Below are 27,125 nucleotides of genomic sequence, written 5' to 3' on the forward strand. Positions count from 1 at the left end.
TTTATTTCCAAGTATGAGACAACATAAACAGCTTGTAGTTTTAAAAAGTGCTGATAGATGTATGTTGATTCAGTTAGTGTAGTTTTTTTCTATTGCCAGATCAGAAAATAGGACTTTCTCCCGGACACCTGAATCAAAGACCAGCAGAAAGAGCTTGCTAAAAACTAAAAAAGAAGAAAAAATTTCAAAAGAATGGTATGTGGTCTATATTACACTAAAATATTAAGAAATCGAGAGATTTTTAAATATTCAGGATGTTTTTCAAGACTTTAGGAATTTTTAGTTTATAAGAAACTGTATATCTTAAATTACAGATTCTTACATGGGAATCTAAATTTGTTTTAGTATAATATTCAGATATGTATGTTTACATGCATAAGTAAATATGGTCTCAATATTTGTGTTGTCTTTATTAAATTTAATCTTTTAATAGGGGTTTTAAGGATATTGCTACTGCTCAGCAAATGTTGAAGAGAGCACAGAAGATGAAATCAAAGAAATTAAGGAAAAAATTAGGTGGGTGATGAATGCCCTTTGGATAATTGTGTGTCTGATATTGAAAATAAATTATTTTAAAATATTAAAAGATCAAATCATATTTAATAATATTTAATAAGAACAGAAATGAAATGCACAGATATGTCTAAGGTAATAATCCTGAAAACTGAAATAAGGTAACAGCGAAAATTATGTTATTATGTTAAATGATTTGTTACAAGCTTAAATGCTATTTTCACTTTCTCCTCTTACTACTTTGTTATTGATTGTTCTGTCTATTGTGCACTGAGAATTATGCTGTAATTTGTTTCTAAGTTAGTATATTTTGGAAGATGTTGATTCTAAAGAATGTCTGCTTCATGTGCTTATTCTTTTGTGTGTTTTTAAATTGATTATTCAACAAATTATAAATTTGTTAGTTTCATGAATATTAGCTATGAGGTCTTCACAACTTGACACTGAAAAAGAAATACAACTTATATCTTCACCATTATGCAGAACTTGGGAAATGTTCAGAGGCATCCTTTCTTCTACCCCACTTGATTCTTTAAGTAATTTCTTTCTGTGGATACCTCTAATCGTTTTAGTATCATTACATAATAGTGGAGTGGTTTATAGGCAAGAAATAGCAGAATATTATGACTTTATATCTATACTTAAAACTACTCAAAATTATTTGCATATTGTATATAACTTAGCATTTAGTTACAACTTTATAAATATTTACTCATGAACTCATTGGTTTAAAATAAGTAATGTGACCTCTTTTTATATGCTGTTTTGAGTTTTTCTTGTTCATCAGCTTCTTTAATAATGATTTTAACGTCAGTGAAATGTTTTTATAAGAGTGCCATTAGTCCTGAGAAAAGCAAAGAATCTATATCTATCTTATAGTTCTAGCTTATATAAGTATACAAAGGAGTCAGAAGATTATTTTTTCTTAATTAATTTTCCCATTTATTATTTTAAATCCTTAATTCCATAGTAGAACTCTAATTTTGTATATACATATTTTTTAAAATAAAAATAACCAAACTACCATTGGTATCCAAGGAATAGCTGATATTTCCTGGTACAGCACTTTATTGGTAAATTTCTGATGATTTATTTCTATATTCACAAGTGTTCAACTTTCCTTTTTTAGTATTAAATTAGTGACCCCTTTTACCTTTTTGAGATAGCTGTAGTATTTTTTGTTGTATACTAAAAGTTTATCAGCTTTGAAAGATTGAAATTTTAAGCACTTTTAAAGAAAATATAAATATGCACTCCGTTCAACTTGCTTTGTGCCTCCCACACTCCTGAGTTGTAAACTCCTATGAAGTTCATCAGAACTCAGTGAATGGAGTACTATGGGTTAGTGACTCCAGACTCTTCCTAATAGTGAGACTTTCTTTCAGTCCTGGGGAAGTAGAATCCAGTACAGTAAGTCAGGGTGGTTTGATAAACTATTTTTATTGCTTTGATGTATATTTTTATTCATCTTCAATAAATCAACAAATTTTTTTTAATAGCTGTTTTGAGAGCAGTAAGTTTCTGAGGCTCCTACAGGAAGTTCAAATACCAGAAGAGGCTTAAGTACCGATTCAGCCAATGTTTAACAAATAATTATTACCTATTTATGTTTAAAATCTATTTTTTAAAGATATTTGCAATGTTTCAGTAGTTTCTGATAGTGAACCTAAAATAAAATTTATCTTGTTAAAATCTGTCTCTGGAAATATATAGGTCTTTCTAGCTAATTCTTATAACTAAGGAATTTTTGTTGTTGTTGAATTCATTTTTAATAAATCAGCACAGTAAATAATATTTTTGGCAAAAGTTTTAATAAGGAATCTATAGTCATACATAAAAACCTTTGTTTTAATGGTCAAAAATTTGATATAATTATCATCAGGCAAAAATTAAGCCTGTTTTTATCTGTCACAAGGTGGCATGGTAGGGTAAAAAATGTAAAAGGACAGTCAGACATACAAGTTAGCAACCACCTCTTAAATTTAACACTTGACAGTAGTCATTAAGTGTGGTCTGTTAGGTAAAAATCCAAAATGGCAATTGTATAATTTTTTATGGTGGTCATTACACCAATTACATAATTGCAAACCAAATTGCATTCTTACTACTGTAGGAGGTCTTATATCTCTGTTAAGCTTTTATTTTGCTTTTGTTTAATCAAAATATTATTACATTCATTAAATAAAAGCAATTTTTTCTTTAAAATTTGATTTCTGAAATGTAAAACCTTTAAATTCTCCTCATTCTTTTTCTCTACTGCCCCCTCACAACAGATATTCAGAATAGAAATATTCAAGGTAAGATTAAGGATGAAGTCATGACAAAGAAGGTCACTGGGATCCTCTCCAACTATGATACTTTAATCTTCTACTAAGTTAATAATGTACCACTTATATCACTTTGTGAATGAATCATTAAGATTCTGTGCCTCTGGTTTTCTCCTTATAGAAAAAGAACCTTCTAGTACCTTTCCAGTTTACAATTCAATCAGTCTGTGATAAGCTATTAACTTATTTAAATCTGCCTAAAATCATGGCCATAATTTTAAGCTTTTATTTACTAATAAATTAAAATTATATTTTAGATACTTAAATTCTGTTAAACACCTGAACACTTACTATTAATTTTCAAATATACATGGAGATCAATTGATCGATTGATCTTTTATCTTACATGGATAACCTGCCAACTTGAAAATCTTAAGCCACCAGAGGGCAACATTGTCCATAAAACTGCTGGAAACTAGCCATCTCTGTGGAGGTAGGGAAGGTGGTAGGTGGAGCAACAAAGAATAAAAACTTTTAATTAAATGGAATCAATTACATCCTCCAGTCTAAACAAAGCAGTAATCCTCAAAGAGGTAAGGCATAAGTGCACAGGTTATAGAAGCTTTTAACTCAAATTTCTACCATGAAAATCCTTAGCACAAGTTGCTCAGTAGCAAACGCATATACTTCTTGTTTGTATATTGTACATGTGTTTATTAACCAAGGGATATGAGTCTACAATATCTGATTTAAGGTGAGAGTTAAAATAGGGCAAAAGGCATGGAGTTAATAATTTAAAGAAAGTTGCCAATAGAGGAAGAATACCACTGAGTTTGCTGATTAGTAAAGAAGGAAGAGGCCAAGGAAATATACAGTACAGGCAACCCTCAGGAGAGACTCAGTAATGATGACTTCTTTTGGGATAAATGAGGCCATCTGCTTTAAATAGAAAAAGCAGAATAGGATGGGAAATGGAAAGGGGAATTGGTTGAAAGCCATAAGATGAAATCTAAAATTTTGAGGAGTTATATTTACTCAGTTTGAGTTTCGGTTCTGATTATTGTTATACCTAGTAAGTTATTGGTTAATAAGAACATAACAGGAGGTTTTGTTTGTCTTTATTTTTTATTGTTGTCTTATGCACAAAAGTAGATTTAGAATTTTTCATGGCACAATGTGATCTGTGTTGGAATTTAGCAGATACCTAGGGAAGTTTAGGGTTTATAACTGCAGTTGGAGAGCATCATGTGCAAGATGAGAGTTGCTGATTTATTGAAAACCTAAGTCAATAACCCAAAAGTACTGAGCATAATTGGTAGCAAGATTGAGCAGGATCGGGGAAGAGAGTAAGTGCTTGCTGTTGATGCAGAGCATGCCTTAGAGAGGATGGATTCTGAGTATAGGGGTTTGTGTAGAGAGCAAATGATTAAAAATATATATATAAATAAAAAAGAGCAAATGATAAGTTTAAGCGCTAAGAACATAAGGACATAAACATAATGTGGTTTTCCAACATCTATCGTACTTAATGCATGTCACATCTCAAAATTTCATAGAGTGAAGAAAGAGTAGGATGAAGCAAACAAGGTTAATTTAGTTATAAAGGTAGGGCCACAGTAAGATGTAAGAATCATCTTGCAGTTGTTTCTAAGACCTTGGATACTGTCAAGTACATATTAAGCATTCAATAAATACTTGCTGATTTTATTTCAATAGTGAAAATAGCTTGAGATTGCGTTGGTAACATTTAGTTATAGTCAAGAATTAAGCAGGTAGAAAATAGGCTTTTTTAAAAAGATTTTATTTATTTATTCATGAGAGACAGAGAGAGAGGCAGAGACACAGGCAGAGGGAGAAGCAGGCTCCCTGCGGGGAGTCCAATGTGGGACTCCATCCCAGGACTCTGGGATCAAGCCCTGAGCCAAAGGCAGATGCTCAACCACTGAGCCACTCAGGTGTCCTCTAGGCTAACTTTTTAATGTGAATTGAGCACTTCATGGGCTATAGCAAAGAGATCAGGTTGCAAAATGATAAGGTAACTAAGGAATGAATGTAAAGGATCGAAAGGGAAAAATATATAGGCAAAAGTGTGACAAAACGAAGTTTGTTGATGATTTATTTTACTTCAGTGATTTCCAAAAAGAATTTATAAGGAATTTGATCAAATGTTCCTTTGTTGTGTGCTCTCAACAAGACAATAATAAAGTCTATTTGAATTGTGAAATCCTGGAGGGCCAAGACTCTCTTTATTCCCTACTGAATTCCCAGAACCTAATACCATGTCTGGCATATGGTAGATGTTCAATAAATAACTATTAACTGAGTCAGCAATAAATTAGATAAAAGTCACTGAATACATTTGACTGTGTGTATGTGTATGACTGGATGTGTATAATACAGTCATTTAAATATATGTTTCTATTTGGGAGGGCAAATTTAAATTAGTAAATAATACTCCTTATAAATGATGAAATACAGGGGCACCTAGGTAGCTCAGTTGGTTAAGCATCCAACTTCTGATTTCAGCTCAGGTCATGATCTCAGGGTTGTGAGATCAAGCTTCATGTTGAGCTCCACACTGCGCATGGGGCCTGCTTAAGATTCCCTCTCTCCCTCTCCTTCTGCCCTTGCCCTCCTAAAAATAAATAAAATAAAATAAATAAAATAGAGATATAGCAGTCATTTAGCCTTAAAACATATTTTACAGTACTGCTGTACTTATATGTACTTGTATATGTAAAATTGATAATAAGCAGGGTTTCAAGTATGAAGTTAACAAGATTATCAATTAGTGAGCTAAGATTAGAACTATAGAAACTGGAAAAGGATTATAGAGGGGATTAAATAATTTTAAGGATATTCTAATGTCCAAATAAAATTGTGTTACTTAAATGAAATAATGAAGTACAGAGCTACATGCATAATAGAAACTCAGATTCCTTATGGGTTTCTTTAAATATTTTATTAAAATGTATTTGAAACCTATTTCCCAGACAAGTCATACTGGGAAATAAAAGATTTTAAATACTGGGAAATAAAAGACTTTAAAAACAGCAACATAGACCTGCCACTGATGATCTCAAAGGAGTAGATTTCAATGTACAAAGCTGATTTTATAGTGCAAGAAAAAGCTATCATAAGCTTTACTCTTTACAATAAACTTGTACCTTGGCTTTCCTACTTGACTTCGTATTTTTTGAGGGTAGGAGTAGTATCTTATTTCACAGTGATGTTTCCAGGGACATCAAACTCAAGTGATTTTTTTTCCCCATCTACAATTACTATGTTTCTTGCCTCTTATCATTATCTCTTTGCAGTTTACATGAGTGTAAGATTTAAATAAATTAAGGTTTATTCTAAAACATCATAATGTTTTAGAATAAAAGGATATTGAAAATATAGTATTCTTTATGTGCCCTTATGAATAAAATTATCTTTTTGAGTAAATTGAGCTAGACAACTCTTCTAAATAATTTATATGTATTACTTAATCTTGATAATCCTCTATGGAGGATTTAAAATCTTCTCCAACAATACAATTTCCAAGTTGGATATTTTATTGTTATTTATGTTGTTATTATATATTTACTAGCTGCCATTTGTTGAGCACCTACACTGATGTAGACATGAGTCTCAATGCTTTACACACATTATTTCATTATTTCTCACTGTAGTATTTCACAGTCAATATTATTTCTCTTGGACAGACAGGGGAAGGGCAGAGAGTAATAGCAATTTCTCCAGAGTCATACAACTAGTAAAAGTTGGGGCTTGGGTCTCACTCAAGTCTGTCGAATTGTAATGTTTTTGCACAGGAAATACATAGATCAAATAGAAAAGCAAAAAGAGCAGGAGAATGTTTAGAAAGATCAGTTGCTATAAAGTATCATACAAAATAAGAAGCCCATGGTAACCTGTCTTCCCTGACTAATGCTCCTTTTGATGTGTCAGTATATTTTTCTGTAAATGGCTTAGATGATGTATAATATATATTGTATTAAATATATATACACAAGGTTTTTAAAAAATTGTTATTCTTATTGATAATTCATGTTGAATTCATATAGAAGTACCCAACTCCCTAATACCTTAGGTCACACCTAATTATGAGATACGCCCAAATATTGACTAATATCTCCTTAATCTTGAGAAATGTCATCTCTGTGAACCATGTAAATCATGCTTAAAAGAATAAATTATTGCTAGATTAATGGAAATCTTTAGTTTCCACATGCTTGAAAAATAATTCTGCAACTACTATTCTGTTTTTCTAATTAACATTCTAAAAAATATACTACCTTAGCATTTAATTAAAATATATAATTTGGGCGTTACACTATTAAAATCCTACTTTTCCATTTGGAATATTCAATTATACATTGCATTAGCAATTAATCAAAGATTCTTAGTCTCTTTTTACAAGATGATGTAAGATATTAAGAAAATGTATCCTGCCTTTACTTGTGGCTTTATGTTAACCTACTTTAAATGCGTAATTTTCCACTCTTTATTCTACCCTTCTTACTTACATCGTTATTTTTTCTCTTACAGTTCTTCAACAAGCAAAAATTACAACTGCACAAATCCCCCATTACCAATAAATTATAGGGCTCTGTGTTTACAACCATCCTGTTTATTTTGTAAAATGAATAGATTTACAATGCTCTTGGCTATAAAGTGAATATAGAATTTTTATAATTTTTTTGATATCTGATACATGAAGATAAAAGAGAAACCATTCATTTATCTGTACAATGAATAAAATGATCTTTTTTCTATCTCTCATCCTATCAGTTGTATTGCTTACATCTCCTATATCCCAGTCCTCATATGCAAAAGAGAGAAAAGTAGGGCCTATGGTTTTTCCTATAATAATGCCTTTTACCTAACCATGCTATTGTGGAAATTTTACTTTATTCCAGCAGAAATATTGAGAATATAAGAAAGGAGCTAAAATAATAAATAGTAAGGCAATTCCTCAAATAAAGAGATGATACCATAACTAGAAAATTTTAATGTAATTTTTTCACATTATTAGTATTTCTGTGCTTTGTATTATGTATTAAGTATTAATCAGATAACCAAAGATATATAAATGATTTGTTACCATTTCATATTATGAAACTTTCAAAAATATGTCATTACCAGTTTCACAGTGCCTTATAGAGTGGTATTTTTAAATACTATTGTAAAAAAATATAGCCACTTCAGAGAAGGAATGAGCCAGAGCTTAATTTTTGTCTTATTGTCTTTTTTGTCTATATCCCATTGTTTGCCTAGCATTATTCAAAGATAATGAAAATGAAACTTCTGTTGCAAAATCACCAAAGATGGCACAGCCCAGAAGAGATGATTACTTTGAAGGTATGGTTTAATCACAGATACATAGAAAGCCAAAAAAGATAAAAATGGAGTATGGAATTGTTGAATCACTATATTGTATACCTGAAACTAATATAACACTATATATTAACTAACGAATTAAAATAAAAAGTTTAAAAAATAAATAGAAGGATTAGTAGGGAATAAAGATGAAGATGGAAAATTGTATTTAAAATAAAATTTTAAAATCCTCAGTAGTCGTAAAGTACACATGTAAAAAAATCATATATGAAATATAATTAAATAAAAGTCGAAATGTGGTTCTTAGAGCTAAAATACCAATATAGTGTGTTGAATCATTGGCACAGTAGTATAGTATTTGTATCAGTGCTTCTATAACTTTAAATTTCATATATTTTTATGTAAAAGTCTTATAAAGCTGTTTCATTGATATAACTAATTTTGCTTAAATTTTACACTGACTGATAGATAATATTAGCCTATATCAATGGAAGTGAACCCACATGGAAATGATATTCTAACATATTTACTTTACTGCCAGTATACACAAATTGCATTACATATTATAAGTTAAACTCTGGAATTTTAAATATTTTACTATATGTGAAGCTTGCCCTACTCATTTTGGGGTAAAGGATTTATACATTTAAAGGGCAGATTATATTTCTTATTTAAGCATTTGGAAGAATTATGGACTTATATTATCAAACAAATATTTAAATATAATAGAGAAACAAACATGACTTATAAGTTTGCCATTGCTTTTTCTTTAATAGTTAAATGTTCATAATTATGTCTATACTTTTGGATGATAATTTATAATAGGAAAAAATATATTTGAATGGAAGTGGGCCACTTAGAATTTTAAATACTTTGTCTTTTAAATAAAATCTTAAATTTTAAACATTATTTTAGTATGATTGCAAATAGATACTTTGATTTACATTTCTACTTAGTAATGTCTCAAACTAAAGAAAAATTTGACTAACGTCAGTTTTATAATTTTCTAGAGATGCCTTTTAAATATGTAGCAATGGAAGACATGGGGTATAGAATTTTCTTTAAGGCATATAGTAATAAATATATACATAAGAAGATAGGTAAAACAAGCATAGCAAAGTATTGAAATTGTTGGATCAATAGATGATGGTATATGGAGGTTTACTCTATCAGTCAATTTTTTTAATATTAAAAATTTTCCAGAGAAAAACATTTTAAAAATTTGGTAGCCATTGAAGGTGTCAAAAAACAGTATTAAAAAAAAAAGTCTTATCAAGTAGTATTTTAATACAATTAAAATATGTTTTCAATAGAAAATAAAGCTTGGGTTCTAATCACTTAATTATCTTATTACAATGTTAATTTCACCAATTCACTGTAAGAGTCAGAAGTCTGCTGAAATCAATAACAATACCAGAGATATTACCTATTAAATAGAAGGATTGTTACTTTACAAAGACATTGCCTAGTAAGAAAGATAAAGGGGGCATTTTTGCCCTTTAAATTAGCATGCATCTCAGCATTAGAAGGGAGAAATCTGTCCGAGCATGTTCTACTGCATTATCTCTTGTTCTGTGAAATGTGAAGACATGTTGTCATCTAGAATAGTATATATGCTTATATGGTATATTTATGGATTTGTGTACTAATATAAAATATACTAGGAATAGTTCAATTAGCAGTAGAAATAGAGTGGCCTGTAGAACATGAAACATTTCTGTGCTTCATGATATGAAGTTATATGTTTTTGTTTACTTTCCCCTATATGAATTGTGTTTGGTTTAGTTTCCTTTTTCCCCTGCAACCTCAAGTACATTTACATTTCATTCATTTCACTTAATGGTCACTATGTGTGTACCAGATACTCTAGTGACTGATAGGTATTTTCAGGGTTGGTGGGTTTGTTTTTATTTTTGTTTTGAAGAAATGGGTTTGGCAAAAACAGTTGTACATTGAAAAACGTTTTTTCTTCAGCCAGTATGTTTATTCCTGTCTTCTTTTTTTTTTTTTTTTTTTTTTTAAGAGGAAAAGAGTGAGGCAAAGTTAATTTGATCATTGTTGGCTTGTTGGCCAGGTTGAATCCTGTGGTGTCCTCACCTGCTGCTGGCCTCACAAGCCTCCTAGACTCACACTGTTTTGTAACTGGCCAGGAAGACCCGTAGACTTCCACATTAGTAGCCTGACTCACCCCAGTTTCCCAGTAGAGGGCACATTTTAAAATCAGGTCTTTTGAGATACATGAATTATATAAAACATACCAGATTTAAGAGTACATGTCAATTAATTTCAATATATTTGCAGTTAGGGTCACCTGGGTGGCTCGCATTGAGCATCTGCCTTCAGCTTAGGGCGTGATCCCGGGTCTGGGGATCAAGTCCCACCTCAGGCTCCCTGCATGGAGCCTGCTTCTCCCTCTATCTATGGCTCTGCCTCTCTCTGTGTCTCTCATGAATAGATAAAATCTTTAAAAAATTTTTGCAGTTATACAATCTCATTGTAGAATATTGGAAGAACTCTTCCTCTAAAAAATCCAAATAAAATTAATAGTTGGGCATCTTACTCCACCAAAAGTGAGGGAGACCAGAATTAAACTTCATTGTAGGTTTAGGCTGAATGATTCTATATGTAACAGCATCTCAGCACAATGGCATGCCAGCACTGTTGTATTATTTCCTTGGTTTTGTTGGAATTAGATGATATGATTTGACTATTTCTCTCTCTAATTTCCACTTATTTTATAATAATATTGTCTGATTTTTTTAAAGTTGAATTTAAAATATTTTCTTCTTTACTTTGTAATATTATTTATGGGGGTTTCCAAGATTTCTCTTATAAATTGTACTAAAATTCTTTTATTACTATTGCTGCTTTTTTCTGAATGTCACTAGCAGGACAAAGAGGATGGTGCATATCCTCTATTAGGCAAAGAAATGTTGTTAAATTTAATGAATATTTAATGAAATACCAAATTATATTAAATGATATAAGGTAAAGAATTATTCCCTTTTAATAGTCCATGTTTTACAAAATATCTTTCTTTTGTTTTGTTTCAGGTTTTTAACTCTAGTTAGTTAGTAGTGGAATATTGGTTTCAGGAATAGAATTTAGTGATTCATCACTTACATGTAACACTCAGTGCTCATCACAAGTGCCCTCCTTAAAACCCATCACTCATCTAGGCCACCCCCCCCCCCACCCACTCCCCACCAGCAACTCTCAGTTTTGTTCTCTATAGTTAAGAGTCTCTTATGGTTTGCTTCCCTAACTTTTCCCCCTTTCCCTATGTTCATCTGTTTTGCTTCTTAAATTCCACATATGAGTGAAATCATATGCTATTTGTCTTTCTCTGACTGACTTGTTTTGCTTAGTGTATTACATTCTAGCTCCATCTACAATGTTGCAAATGCTAAGAATTCATTTTTTTTTCTGATGACTGAGTAATATGCCATTGTATATATACCACATCCTCTTTGAATGAATACCTTAGAATGGATATCTTCTTTATCCATTCATCAGTCAATGGACTTTTGGGCTCTTTTCACAATTTGGCTATTGTTGATAATAACTGCTAAAGATATTGATTGGGGTCCATGTGTCCCTTCGAATCGGTATTTTTGTATCCTTTGGATAAATACCTAGTAGTATAATTGCTGGGTCTTAGGGTAGTTCTATTTTTAACTTTCTGAGGAACCTCTGTACTGTTTTCCACAGTAGCTGTACCAGTTTGCAATCCTGCCAACAGTATAAGAGGATTCCCCTTTTTCCCCATCCTTACCAACATCTGGCAGATGTGAGATGAGGTATCTCATTGCTGTTTTGTTTTTCGTTTTTTTTTAAGATTTTATTTATTTATTCATGAGAGACACAGAGAGAGAGGCAGAGACACAGGCAGAGGGAGAAGCAGGCTCCATGCAGGGAGCCTGGTGTGGGACTCGATCCAGGGTCTCCAGGATCACGCCCTGGGCTGAAGGCAGACGCTTAACTGCTGAGCCACCCAGGTGTCCCTCATCATGGTTTTGATTTGTATTTCCTTGATAATGAGTGATAGTGACCATCTTTTCATGTGTCTGTTGGCCATTTGGTTGTCTTTTTTGGAAAAATGTCTAATCATTTCTTCTGCCCATTTCTTAACTGGATTATTTGTTTTTTACGTGTTGAGGTTGTTAAGTTTTTTATAGATATTTTTAAGGTTGTATTTGAAAGTAAGAGCATATGCATGAGCCTTGGTGAGGGGCAGACAGAGAGGGAGAAACAGACCTCCCTGATGAGCTGGAGCCCAACACCATGGGGCTCCATGTATCACACCATACAGAGCTCAACCCTATGACCTTGGGATCAGGACCTGAGCTAAAGGCAGACTCCTAACCCATTGAGCCACCAGGTGCCCAGTATAGATTTTGGATACTAACCCTTTATCTGATATGTCATTTGCAAATATCTTCTCCCATTCTGTAGGTTGCCTTTTAGGTTGTTTTTTTTTTTTTTTTTTTTTTTTTTTTTTGTGGGAGGGGGTTGCCTTTTAGTTTTGTTGATTGTTTCCTTCACTGTGCAGAAGCTTTTTATTTTGATGAAGTCCTAATAGTTTATTTTTGCTTTTGTTCCTCTTGCCTCCTGACACATGTCTAGTAAGAAGTTGCTACAGCCAATGTTAAAGAGATTGCTGCCTATGTTCTCCTTTAGGATTTTGATGATTTTCTGTCTTGAATTTAGGTCTTTCATCCATTGTGAATTTATTTTTGTGCATGGTGTAAAAAAAAGTGGTCCGGTTTCATTCTTCTGCGTATTGCTGGCCAGTTTTCCCAACGTGTTTGTTGAAGAGACTTTTTCCCATTGGCTGTTCTTTCCTGCTTTGTCAAAGATTAATTGACTGAATAGTTGTGGTCCATTTCTGGGTTTTCTTTTCTGTTCCATTGATCCATGTGTCTGTTCTGTTTTTGTGCCAGTACCATACTGTCTTGATGACTACCAGCTTTGTAATATCACTCCAAGTCCAGAATTGTGATGCCTCCAGCTTTGTTTCCTTTACAAGATTATTTTGGCTGTTTGGTTTTTGTTTTTGTTTTTTGTTTTGTTTTGTTTTGTTTTGCGTTTTTTTTTTATGGTGCCATACACATTTTAGGATTGTTTCTTCTAGTTCTGTGAATATCTTTCTATTTTACAACGTTCACTAAATGTTGACAATTTATGTCTAACTGCCAGATTTTGAGCTTTAGCCTAATGAAGGCTGGGAAACCTTTGACCACATCTGCTCCCAGTATAACCTCATACATATGCTGTGCTGTGTGTTAGGTATCAGTAGTCTGAGGACTTTACAGGTTCAGCATTGGCTTACTTGATTTGTTATTCATAATTTATTTAATGTTAGATAACTGTTTTGGTTATCCTGTATCACCCATAATTCCTCCTTTGCTTTCAATATCTGATTTTGCTTTAGAATTTGAAACACGTTCCTGATTATTACCTCAAAGATCTCCCACCATGTTTCCTTTTTTATGTTGAAATGCTCAATTTAGAACCCTGACATTACTCTTCTATAGCTATCACTGGTATGAAAAGAAGCCTAGCATAATGGATCTAAGCCTAGATTCCTGAGTTAGTCTAACCCAGACTGAATCTTGATTCCATTTATTGGCTGTGTGGCCTTGGGGACATTATTTAACTGACCTGCTTAGAATTATTTTTCACATGTAAAATTGGATACTAATAGTACCTAGTTGCTGGGGATTACATGAGTTCCTACTTGTGAAATGCTGGAAACCCACAGTATGGATACATAGTTAAACCCTCGAAACTTGTAATCATTGGCAGCAGTCATTTTAAAAGTATAGCTTTATTTTTTTTCCCTTGTTTGCAGTTGGTAGTATTTATTGTACTTCTTGCTGGGTGCAGTGCTAAGAGTTTTAAATTCTCTGACTCAATCTTCTCAAAAACTCTGAAGGAAGGTATTGTAACTGTCAACATGAGGAAACTGATTTTGAGAGTTTGATAAGTGATCTGCCCGAGGTCATACAGAGAGTAAGTGGCTGAAAGGGAATGGAGATAATTTCTTCATCAAAACAATGCTAGCAAAAATCAAACAAAATGCAGACATTGAAGAGTGACAGTTCTTGGATAACCCTAAAATGTATGTACAACTTAGAACTAAATATTTAAGAAAAAAAAAAAAAGACTAATTAATAGGTTAGGTAAAACTCTGGGAAACTGATAATCAATTTTGTTCTTTATTACTTTCTCATAGCTTGCACTGATATAAATTAAGAAACAATTTGGTACCAACACAGCGATGAATATCTGATTTGTGCCTTGTAATTAGCTCCTACCTTACCTCAATATTATTATTATTATTATTATTATTATTATTATTATTATTATTATTACCTTACATTGCTAAGGACCAAATCTATTAGCTCTAAGGGTAAACTCACTTTCAATCACCTATTTTAATTTTCAGATAGATGAGAACATCTCCACACAGTTCAAAAGCTGACACTATATTTTTGCTTCATTTACTCTTCATATTTATGCATAAATTAAATGACTTTCTTGCCCTAATCTGCTGAAATTTTAAGATTTGCTACTTCTAAACTAATGCCAAATTCAGACTTTTGGCTTTAGCCAAGGAAGGAAGCTAGACAAGCCAGGGGGGAAAAAAAATTGGATTTGGCCCAACAACCTTCTCAGAGAGGCAAGTTTTGTCTTAGTTCTTCCATTCCCTGGGACATTTTACTTGATTTTAATGTCAGGTTTTCTTAATTCTCAGTCTGGTGCTGTCATCACTAGCATGCTTTCTATTTCTCCTCTTATAAAACTGAAGATTTACACATACCATATGTCCTTTTACATCATAGATGTTAAAATATTTTTGTATTAAATTTTTGAGCATTGAAGACTCAAAAGATGTTTAACTTTTATGATTTTTTTTCTACAGAGCATTTCTAATCAAACCATCTTCCTTTGTGGTATTCTTTATTGTATGATTACAAGCATTTTCTTCTCCAGCTTTCTTCCTTTTAATACCAGCTTAGGGCACAGAGTCACATGATGTAGATTGTGTTAAAGTAGGTCTTGTATTTCCAATGCTGCATAGAGGAATTGCTAATAGCACCAATGCGATTAAATATTAAGGACTGGTAAAATAAATGCAAGCAGCCAAAAAATACCTGAAGTCATGCTCTAAAGTCATTGATTTGCAATCTTATTTCTACTGAACAAAACTCAATATTAGTCAAAGTAGACAAGGGTATGAATATTCATAAAATGTGATCTGTCCATCAGTATCTCAGTTTGTAACAACTATACTTTGAATTACTCTTTTCCTGCTAAATTTTAAGCTCTATGTATCTCCGTAGTATTAATGGCCCTTACGATAATACCTAATGCATATTGATGCTTCATAAACTTTCTTGGTGAATAAAAACACAAAAGACAATACCTTTAAATAGTTTCAAATACAGATGGATGCTTCAAGATGCTTATATAATGTCTTTGAATATACTGCTTCCTATGATGAAGTAGATTCACCATTCTATGCATTGCAGGAGATCTCTTCACTTAGCTAATACCTGTCATTTCAGACATTAATCTTTTAAGAAAACTTTTTTGATTCTAGTTTGGAACACTGCTCACTGTGCTTCCCACAGCACCTTGAATAAAATTTTATCCATCATATGATAAAATGTAATATAATAGTCTCTTTACTCTTGCTTGCCGCCACTTGTATGAGGCATTGTTCAATGTATTTTATCTATAACAAGTAATGAAATCCTCACAACAACATTTTGAGGTAGGAAACAAAACTTTTTCTTATTAGAAAAGTGAAGATCTGCCTGCACTTACAAAGAATTAAAGACCAATTAGCAAAATCTTCTCTAGTTTTTGTATGAACATTTTTTTTCTTTCATTGACCAATAAAAAAGGACTTGGAGAAAGTCAACAGCAAAAATAAATAAAATTAAAAAGTAGGTGGGAAGCCCAACTTAGAGATAATGGAAGATCAAGAGCTATATTTTAACCTCTTTTAAAAAATTTAATATGGTAGCTTTTTATATAACTAAATATCTAAAATCTTTCCATGACCTCTCATTGCTCTTAGAACAAAAGCTATCCTCCATATCATGGCCCACCTGACTGTAAATGTCAGATCCCTTCTCAGTTCCTCATATGATAAGAAATGTTTTTGCCTTGAGGCTTTTGTACTTCATTGTTTTGCCTGGAAACTCTGCCCTCCACACTTTGCACAAATATTCTCTCATTGTTTAGTTTGTGTTTCTAGTCCCATGAGAGAGCCTTCTCTTGTAACACAGCCTAAGTAGCCTTTTCCTCTCTACTTGGTTACTCAATCACACAGCACCTGCTCCATTCATGGTATTTATATGCTATTGTCCTATTTATTAATTTAAATTGTTACTTATGGGGCAGTTAGTTAAGCGTCTGCCTTTGGTTCAGGCCCTGATCTCAAGGTCCTGGCATGGAGCCCTGTGTCAGGCTCTCTGCTCAACGGGGGGTCTGTTTCTCCCTCTCCACCTCTCTCTCTCAAATAAATAAATAAAATCTTAAACAAAATAAACTGCTATATGTTATCTTATATGTTATTTTTCCACTAAGAGAATGTAAGTTTCATGAAGGGACTTCATAAGTTCTGTCTGACATGGTTCTTGTCAGACAGATCTTATTCAGTTATATCTTTAGCACTTAGAGTAGAGCCAGGTATATATTTAGTACTCGATAAATATTGAATAAGAAAGAAAGGGATCCCTGGGTGGCGCAGCGGTTTGGCGCCTGCCTTTAGCCCAGGGCGCGATCCTGGAGACCCGGGATCGAATCCCACGTCGGGCTCCCGGTGCATGGAGCCTGCTTCTCCCTCTGCCTGTGTCTCTGCCTCTCTCTCTCTCTCTCTATGATGACTATCATAAATAAATAAAATTAAAAAAAAAAAAGAAAGAAAATATGTGTATGTGACATGCTTATAATTAAAACTCTCTAAATATATTTTAGATGCTATCTTGCTATTTTTTTAAAAATATTTATTTATTTATGATAGTCACAGAAAGAGAGAGAGGCAGAGACACAGGCAGAGGGAGAAGCAGGCTCCATGCACTAGGAGCCCGATGTGGGACTCGATCCCGGGTCTCCGGGATCGCGCCCTGGGCCAAAGGCAGGCGCCAAACCGCTGAGCCACCCAGGGATCCCTATCTTGCTATTTTTAAATATAAGGTTCAGAATCATTTTAATTTTCTACAGAAAAAAAATCTGATTAGGAATCCTATCCAGTAAAGAATGAAACAAACTATTTTTTTTAATTATCTGTGGATAAGGTGGATTCAGGAAATGGTAATCCCAGGTCAGAGAGGAGCTGCTTAAACTCTTCTTTATCCAAACTTCTTTATGTAAATAGTTTTATTTTTCTGCTTTCCCCCCAAATTCAACCAAAAGAGAACATTCGGTATTCTATAGTGTGTGTGTATACATCTTCTGTATATATGATTTACATATTTATATATATATACACTTCAAAAAAAAAAAAAAGAAAAAATCTGGTCATACTCAAATCACAGGTCATTTTGGCCGTTTGCATGCAAAAATTGCAGAAATTTCATCTGTAATATTAACTCCTAACAACTTAATGAAAGTTCTTTAATACTATGGTTTTAATACGTGTCATGTGTGTATACATGTATATATGGTGCATATATGATTTAAAAAATGGGAAAGTTACCTGGGTGGCTTAGTCAGTTAAGCCTCAAACTCTTGATTTCTGCTCAGATCATGATCGCAGGGTGATAAGATGGAGCCCCAGGTCCTACTCATGCTCAGCAGGGAATCTGCTTGTCCTCCATGCCCCCCTCCCATCCTGTGTGCATGCATTCACAGGCTCACTCTCTATCTAAGATAAATAAAATCCTTAAAAAACTAAAAATGGGTTTGTAGTACAACTTGAAATCCAGCATTGTGAGGCCCCTGGATTTGGTTTTCTTTTTCAGTATTCCCCTGGCTATTTGGGGTCTTTTGGATTCCACACAAATCTTAAGATTATTTGTTCCAACTCTGTGAAGAAAGTCCATGGTATTTTGATAGGGATTGCATTGAATGTGTACATTGCCCCGGGTAGCATAGACATTTTCACAATATTAATTCTTTCAATCCATGAGCATGGAATATTTTTCCATCTCTTTGTGTCTTCCTCAATTTCTTTCAGAAGTATTCTGTAGTTTCAAGGTATAGATCCTTTACCTCTTTAGTTAGGTTTATTCCTAGGTATCTTATGCTTTTGGGTGCAATTGTAAGTGGGATTGATTCTTTAATTTCTCTTTCTTCAGTCTCATTTTTAGTGTATAGTAATGCCACTGATTTCTGGGCATTGATTTTGTATCCTGCCGCACTGCTGAATTGCTGTATGAGTTCTAGCAATCTTGGGGTGGAGTCTTTTGGGTTTTCTATGTACAGTATCATCTCATCTGCAAAGAGGGAGAGTTTGACTTCTTTGCCAGTTTGAATGCCTTTTATTTCTTTTTGTTGTCTGGTTGCCGAGGCTAAGGCTTCTAGTACTGTGTTGAGTTTACCCCAAAGATACAGATGCAGTGAAAAGCCAAGACATCTGCACCCCAATGCTTATAGCAGCAATGTCCACAATAGCCAAACTGTGGGAGGAGCCTCAGTGTCCATAGAAAGATAAATGGATAAGGAAGATACACACACACACACACACACACAATGGAATATTACTCAGCCATTAGAAATGACAAATACACACCATTTGCTTTGACATGGATGGAGCTGCTTGGAGGGTATTACGCTGAGTGAAGTAAGTCAGTTGTAGAAGGACAATCATTATATGATTTCACTCATATGGGGAATATAAAAAATAGTGAAAGGGATCATAGGAGATAGGAGAGAAAATGAGTGGGAAAAATTAGAGAGGGTGACAAAACATGAGAGACTTCTAACTCTGAGAAACAAACAAGGGGTAGTGGAAGGGGAGGTGGGTGAGGGTATGGGGTGACTGGGTGATGGGCACTGAGGGGGCAGTTGACAGGATGAGCACTGGGAGTTATACTATATGTTGGAAAATCGAACTCCAATAAAAATATTTTTTAAAGAAAAAATAAATAATAAAAATAGATTTAAAAAATAAATAATAAAAATGGGAAGGGAAAAAAATGGGAAGGGATTTCAGAACTCTTAGAGTTCTTGAAATGAACCATGATATGTAGGCTTTACATTTTCTTTACTTTATATTATTTACATTTCTACATTTACATGTAGATTTTACATTTTCCATTAAAAAATACAAGAGGACTTCCACTTCTGGTAATAGGAGTCTTTGTACTTCAAACCAATTCTCCTCAGAGAACAGCTTTAAAACTTAGAAAAATTATTTTTAAAGGATCTAATTGAAGTCATTGGGGAATTAACAAGGAAGTAGAGAATTATAAATCAAGAAGGAAATACAAAGACTGAGTAGACGAGCAAAGCTTTTGATAATGTCACCAGTGTAGGTGAATTATAAAATGACTTTCTACTAGCCTCTTGCCAGAAACAAACATAAACCATCTCCAAGAATAGATAACATCAACTCAAGCTTCATATTATCTCTACATTTTTTTCCTAGGCAGCATTTGGCACACAATTAAAAAAATAGGCATAGAAGGAGATGAAACATCATTGAATACCATGAGAAAAAATAGACAAAAATAGAGCCAATGAGATTTCAGATAATGGATATTTTTTAAGAAATATACACAATAACTTTAAGGATATAACAGAAATGGAGAATTTTAATAGATACTAAACCTAAAAATATCCAAAAGGAAAATCTATAACTTAAAAGCACAACAACTGAAATTAAGAACTCAATGGATAGATTTAACTACAGATTAATCAAAACTGAGGAAAGCACTACTAGACAGGAGAAAAGATCTGAAAAAAATATCTAAATTGAAGCATGAAATAAAAGAGAATGGAAAATACAGAAAAGAGACATGCGAGATACAGCAAAATGTCTCACACATACATAATTATAATCCAAGAAGTGGCGAGAGAGAAGGGTGTAGGAGTAATATCTGAAAAGTTAATGGTTGAGAATTTACTGAAAGTGATGAAAAACTTCAAGTTATGGATTTAAGAAACTCCATAAACCACAGAACATATATACATACAAGGAAAACCACACTGCAGCACATGATGGTAAAATTGCTTAAGAGAGAGAGAGAGAGAGAACACTTTTTTTTTTAAAGAGCCAGAAAAAAAAAGTTTATTATTATTCAAAGGAGCCATAATGATGAATAATGAAGCTGGCTTCTAAATAGAAATCCTGAAATCCATAAGACAATTGTTATGTAGTGTGCCCCTCCCCAAATTCACAGGTTGAAAGACCCAAACCTCTGATTATACTTGGAGATAAAACTTTTAAGGAGATAATTAAGATTAAAGGAGGTCTAATGAGTGGGTCCCTAATCTAATAGGACTGGTATACTTATCAGAAGAGGAAGAGACATCAAGAGTATATGCTCACGGAGAAAAGTCCATGTCAGGACACAGTGAGATGGCCATCTGCAAGTTAAGGAAAGGCATCTTCGAGACTAAACTTGCTAGCACTCTGATCTCAGACTTCCAGCCTCCAGAATCATGAGAAAATAAATTTCTGTTATTGAAGCATCCAGTCTGTGGTATTTTGTTATGGCAGCCCAAGCTAACTAATACACATGTAATGGTATCTTTAAAGTACTGAAAAAAATAGGTTCCACCATGAAAGTCTGTACCCAGCAAAATTTTCATTTTCAAAAAACGAAAGTAAGGCACTCATGCCATCCAGGCTCCCTACCTGCTGCTTCTCTGTTTAGCCACAAGGAAGAAGGAGAAAAACACCTGGATTCCAGAGCTAAACTTCACAAAGGAAGAGGGAAAAGATAATGGTTCTGGGAGAAGAAGCCTACGGCAGCCTTTTTAAAAAAATTCTGTGTTGTCCCTTGCTCCATGAAAAAAAATCTCTCTTCCCACCTATATTAGATGCCCACCCACTTGCTACATAGGAAAATTTCTTTATTTTCAAGATTGCCAATAATCCTATCAAGGTTTCAGATAATTATTACAATACCTTAGAAAGTTCATCATCAAGAACAGAGTCTTCTATCTAAAGAAGGCTACATGAGATGACATTAACAGTAGATTTCAAGTTTGAATTGTGTAGATACTCAGTAGCTGTGTGATTCATATCTTTGTTTTCTCATCTATAACTGGGAATACCAGATTTAACTTCTCATGATATTTTGAGAATTAAATGATAATATAAGGCCTCCTAGCTAAGATAATGGATCTGAAAGCCCTCACTAAAACTGTGAAGACTTTTTTAAGACACATACTAACAAATATAGGAATATAAAGAAGGGGCAACAGCAACATAATTTTTTAGGCTAGAACACAAATATATGAGTAATAGAAAACAAAAGCTTAAACCAGCAATGAAATATGAGAACTATTTCAAACTTTCAAAGTTTTAGGAATTGATGGCATCAGTCCCAATGGAAGTAGTATGAAGAGATCTGGGTTACCTGTGCAAAATTCTTTAATTTTTTTTAGATAGATAAAGGATTTTTTTTTTTAGATAGTCACAGAATCTATGACTCAGGAACATCCTTGACACCTTGCTAAAACTAAGAATAAATGTAAGTCTACATGCTAAAGCCGCAACCCTTTCTCCTGCTCATCTCTCAGAATTCTGACAATCATATTTTTTAGTCAGTTCAAGTGGCCATGAGAAAATACCATACACTGGGTGGCTTAAAAAACAGAAGTTCATTTCTTAAAGTTCTGGAGGTTGGAAAGTCCAAAATCAAGACACTAGCTGATATACTTCCTTAGAGCTCTCTTTCTGGCTTACATATGGTCACTTTCTTATTATATACACACGTGGCTTTCCCTTGGCTCTTGAATGTGGAGAGAAGAGATCTCTTTCTTCTTCTTATAGCCACCAATCCCATCATGAGGGCTCCATCCTCGTGACTTAAATTAACCCGAATTACCTAACAAGACCTCACTCTTAATACCACCACTTAGGGAGTTAGAGTTTCAACATAGGCAGTTTAGGGAGATGCAAGCATTCATTCCATTGCGCCATACCTCCAACCTCCAGGAAAGATATTATAAGAGTGTTTCTGGAGATTCTTATTGGTCCAAGAGGAAACATTTAAATATTGACATCAGGTATTTCCAATATAGAACTGAAATAAGTCATCTTAAAAGTGAAACTTTCAAAAGAGGCCTCATTCACTAGTGTAGAGTTTCCTGTCAACTTTACAGACTCCTACTCTAAAATATAAGCACACAAGACACCTGGGTGGCTCCATTAGTTAAGCGTCTGCCTTTGGCCCAGAGTCCTGGGATCGAGTCCCACGTCTGGCTCCCTGCTGGGCAGGGAGTCTGTTTCTCCCTCTGCCCCTCCTCTGCTCATGCTCACTCTATCTCACAACCTCTCTCAAATAAATAAACAAAATCTTTTAAAAAATAAAATAAAAGCACACAAATGAGGATCTGAAGCAAATTTAAAACATGAAAGATAGAGAAAGAAACTGACAAATGTAATAATCAACTTGAACAGACACTGGATCAGCAGAACAGATGCTATAGTAGGTGAAAAAATTCTTCAAATAGATCATGAATATCATCATTGACATAAGAAAAGATTGCATGCATGAAATAAGAGTGAGATGCTATAATAAGAAAGAGAGGTTAGAGAACCAAAAATATCTTTTTGAAAATAAAAACATGATATCAGAAATGAAAACTTGGCAGAAGATTAGAAGATAGTGTTAGAAGATAGTGTTAAAGAAATTTCCCAGAAACTGGAGCAAAAATACAAAGTGATGTGAAACATGAGAGAAAATGTAGAGATGAGACTTATTCCAAGAGGTCCAACCCTTGATAAATAATAGGGAATCCAAAAAGAGACAACATTCAACAACAAGTAGGTTGAAAGAAATGATCAGAGAAATCATTCCAAAAAATTCCCCAAACTAAAGGATACCAGTTTCTAGATCAAGAGAGCCCATTGAATGTTAGAAAAAGGAATGAAAATAAACTCATCTGTTTGGGGGACTAAAGAGTGGCTCAGTGGTTGAGCGTCTGCCTTTGGCGGCTCAGGGCATGATCCCGGGGCCTGGGGATCGAGTCCCACATCGGGCTGGGCTCCCTGCGAGGAGCCTGCTTCTCCCTCTGCCTATGTCTCTGCCTCTCTCTCTCTGTGTCTCTCCTGAATAAATAAATAGAATCTTAAAACAAAAAACAAAAAGCAAACAAACAACAACAAAAAAAAACCAGCCAACATCTGTTAGGTATGTATTTGAAAAATGTCATAAAAGGATGGAAGATGATGAGAGCCTAAGAGTCCTCCAGAAAGAAAACAGGTCACAGGCAATGAATCAGTTATCTAAAAGGCATTGGATTCCCAAAGTTAATCTCAGAATCCAGAAGATAATGGAACAGTATGTTCAACATTCTTAGAAAAAAGTTATTTCCAACCTAGAATTCTGTAAACATACAAACTATTAATAAAATTTAAAAATAGAAAATGCGCCAAGTCTTAGTTTATCTCCCTTGCAAACTTGCTCGATAAGTACTGGAGGAGCTGCTACACAAAAATGAAGGGGGTCAAACACAAAAAAAGAATACATGAGATCTAGTGAGGAAAGAGACAAAGGAATATTTACAGTGATGGTGAGGAGAGATCCCAGGATGACATCATACAGAGGTTGAGAGAATGAATACTCCCAAGATGAAAGAAAACGTCATGAATCATCTCTCTGAGAAAAAAAAAAATCTTCCTGATTGTCTTCTGTACTCAAACATGTTTGAAAGGAGATACACAATTCAGGAAGAGAGTTTTGGAGTGACCTACAGATATGTGTATAGAATACTAATGTCTGTATGTATAGTAGATGCAGCCTTCTAATAGAGAATTTGGAAACTACTGAGAGTACATACACGGGAAACTAATTAAATGTAAAAAAATTGAGAACTAAATATGAGAAAACAAAAAATTGCACAAGACATGAAATGTTATCTGTAACGGCTGTGCCACTTTTTTCTATGAGCAGCTGTTTGTTCAGAGTTCAAGTGAACACGAATTCATGAAACACAATAGGCTTTATATGGCCCTAAATTTACTTAGCTTTAAGGATGGACAAAGGAGAGGAAACCACAAAGCATGCTTAGTGGAGAGAGGACATTGTGACGACCTGGGCAGAACTATCTGGTGTCCTAGTCCTACTTCACTTAGGAAACACGTGGGCATGAGAGACGAGGCTGTAAGTGTGTGGACAACTTCAACTAAAGGAAGCCATCAGCTCTAAGGATCCCAATAGCTTTTATAATGTCACGTAGTCTTGTCAACTAGTAACCTAGTCCACTGAGGGGTATATAGCTAGTTCCCAATTTTCTGGTTCAGTTGCATTTCATTCATACTACTTGCTTATTGCCCAATAAACAATATCAACAATGAGTAAAAGTATTTGGTCTGATACAACTGAATTCTCATTGTTCTTGCATATTGTATAGATTAAATTCTAACACTTTCTTGACATGAAGATCAAATTCTCATACCTACCTGCATCTAGGGGAAAACCATAGAGCAAACTATTAATGCTTCTTTTCAAGTACCCTATATGGCCAAGCTGTAAATGATATTTATATGTCATAAAAAGATAAACACCACGATGCCTGGGTGGCTCAGTGGTGTCTGCCTTTGGCTCAGGGCGTGATCCTGGGGTTCTGGGATTGAGTCCCACATCAGGTTCCTTGCAGGGAGCCTGCTTCTTCCTCTGCCTGTGTCTCTGTCTCTCTCTGTGTGTCTCTCATGAATAAATAAATTAAAACAATCTTTAAAAAAAAGATAAACACTGAATCACAGGGTTTTTTAAGAAATGAGAAGAAGAGATATATATGTGTATGGCAGAAATGTTGTAAAAGTGCTAAGTCTTTATCTTTCATACTGTGGAGTCAATAGATAATATGAAAATACTAAAATAAAGACATCAAGATACTTGCAGGCCAATAGTGAAAGAAATGAGAAAGATGGTTGAATAGGGTTGCCTTTAAGAGTGTAAATTGGGGGGCAGCCCAGGTGGCTCAACGGCTTAGTGCCGCCTTCAGCCCAGGGTGTAATCCTGGAGACCCAGGATCGAGTCCCACATCGGGCTCCCTGCATGGAGCCTGCTTCTCCCTCTGCCTGTGTCCCTGCCTCTCTCTCTCTCTGTCTCTTTCATGAATAAATAAATAAAATCTTTAAAAAAAAGAAGTGTAAATTGGGGATTGGGAGGGGCAGAGTTGAGGATAACCATTTTTCATTCTTTTTTTTTTTTTAATTTGTATTTATTTATGATAGTCACAGAGATAGAGAGAGAGGTAGAGACACAGGCAGAGGGAGAAGCAGGCTCCATGCACCGGGAGCCCGATGTGGGATTGGATCCCGGGTCTCCAGGATCGCGCCCTGGGCCAAAGGCAGGCGCCAAACCGTTGTGCCACCCAGGGATCCCCCATTTTCCATTCTTAAAAACATGTCATATATAATCTTGATGCTTTTTCTTAATGATTAAGATATTTTTTAAAACATCCACTAAAGGGTCTGATTTTTAATAAAAAGCTAATAAATGAAAGCATATTAAGGTAAAACAAGAATTTTTAAATAAGCAAAGCAGAATTCTTCGCCAATAGACCAAGTCCAAAATAAATACTAATGGGCATTTGTTAGGCAATAAGAAAAGGATTCCAGATGAAATGCAGAGCAAAGAAAGATGAATATGTACTGTAGGTAAATCTAAATGAATATTGACTTAGACCAGGAAGTCTAACAAGGATAGTAATTTCTGTTTAGTTTAAAATATTTATAAATGGGTACCAGTAACATTTATGCTTTGTTTTTCGTAACTCTGCATCGAATCATTTCCATAGTTTTGTTTGTTTGTTTGTGTTGAGTCTTACATGCATCTGTTTCTATTTTTGCTTTCTCCATCCCAGTAGAAATACATACACTAGCTTGGAATTAGATAGAACTGAGTTTGGATCCCAGCCCAAATTTGTGTAATTTTGGTGAAGATACTTACCCTTTCTATACTAAATTTTCTCATTAATCAACTGGAGCGAATAATATATACCATATAAGTCATTGGATACATTGAATAAAAAATGTTTAGAAGATACTAGAATGACCTAGCTTTTAGAATGTGGGAAAGAAGACTTAATTCCTTAATTCCCTATTTAATCTACCAATATGTATATTTACTGAATATCCACCATGAACTTGGCATTGTGCAAAGAGATGAAGATACAGTGATGAATAAAATAACCATAGACCATGAGTAATAGAGTTCACTATCCAGCAGAGGTGGGAGCAGGGGTTATTTATAAATATTCACAAAAGTATATAATGACACAACTGAATAAAGTTCTATGGAGGAAAAGTAAGGGGTGCTCTCTTTATGAATCTAAACCAATCAGATAAGGGAAATGACACTGAATCTGAAGTTCAGGTAGGAGCAGCTAAGCAAAGAGAGAAGTTGTACATAACAAGTCTTCCAGGCCCAGGTGTGGGCCTACTGAAAGACTTTGAAGACAAGAACAGCCTATACCACTCAGAGAACTGAAGGAAGGCTGGTATGGCCAGAGAACAAGGAGTAAACGGGATTGGCAATGGAGTGATGTTAGTCTATCCCTTTTCATCCATGTTGAGGATTTGGTTTTTCTGTATTCCAAGAACAACAGTCAATGGAAGCAAAAGATGGAATGGTCAGATTTATTCTTCAAATGGTGGTGGAACATGTGTTGTGGGTAACAACAGATAGAAAGGAAATAAGAGTGAACATAATAAGTCCAGTTAAAAGGTCACTGCAGCAGTCCAGCATGAACCAGAGTAAACACAGTGGGCATGCAGGGATGAGGGGGAAAAAGCAAAGAAACAGTGACCACAGGTCTGGGAATGTTTAACTTGCTTCTCATCTGTTGAGTGAGAAGAGT

General features: G+C 34.2%; 1 protein-coding gene across 16 annotated transcripts in view; it reads left to right on the plus strand.

The window, feature by feature from the left end:
* LRRIQ1 (leucine rich repeats and IQ motif containing 1) overlaps positions 1–27,125 on the plus strand; it is a 214,825-nt gene that overhangs the window by 100,022 nt on the left and 87,678 nt on the right. For 14 of the 16 annotated variants that reach the window (XR_005370429.1, XR_005370430.1, XR_005370431.1 and 11 more), the window contains 4 exons: positions 100–195; positions 434–516; positions 2,787–2,810; positions 8,061–8,144. Coding sequence is in view for 9 of the 16 variants with exons in the window: in XM_038558582.1 (XP_038414510.1) it covers positions 100–195; positions 434–516; positions 2,787–2,810; positions 8,061–8,144 (287 nt within the window). In the remaining 7 variants the exon portion in view is untranslated. The remainder of the gene's footprint in view (positions 1–99; positions 196–433; positions 517–2,786; positions 2,811–8,060; positions 8,145–27,125) is intronic. The other 2 variants (XM_038558578.1, XR_005370432.1) reach the window with 2 other exon arrangements.

This window comes from Canis lupus, chromosome 15, assembly GCF_011100685.1.
Source record: "Canis lupus familiaris isolate Mischka breed German Shepherd chromosome 15, alternate assembly UU_Cfam_GSD_1.0, whole genome shotgun sequence".
In the NCBI taxonomy this organism is placed as follows: Eukaryota; Metazoa; Chordata; class Mammalia; order Carnivora; family Canidae; genus Canis; species Canis lupus.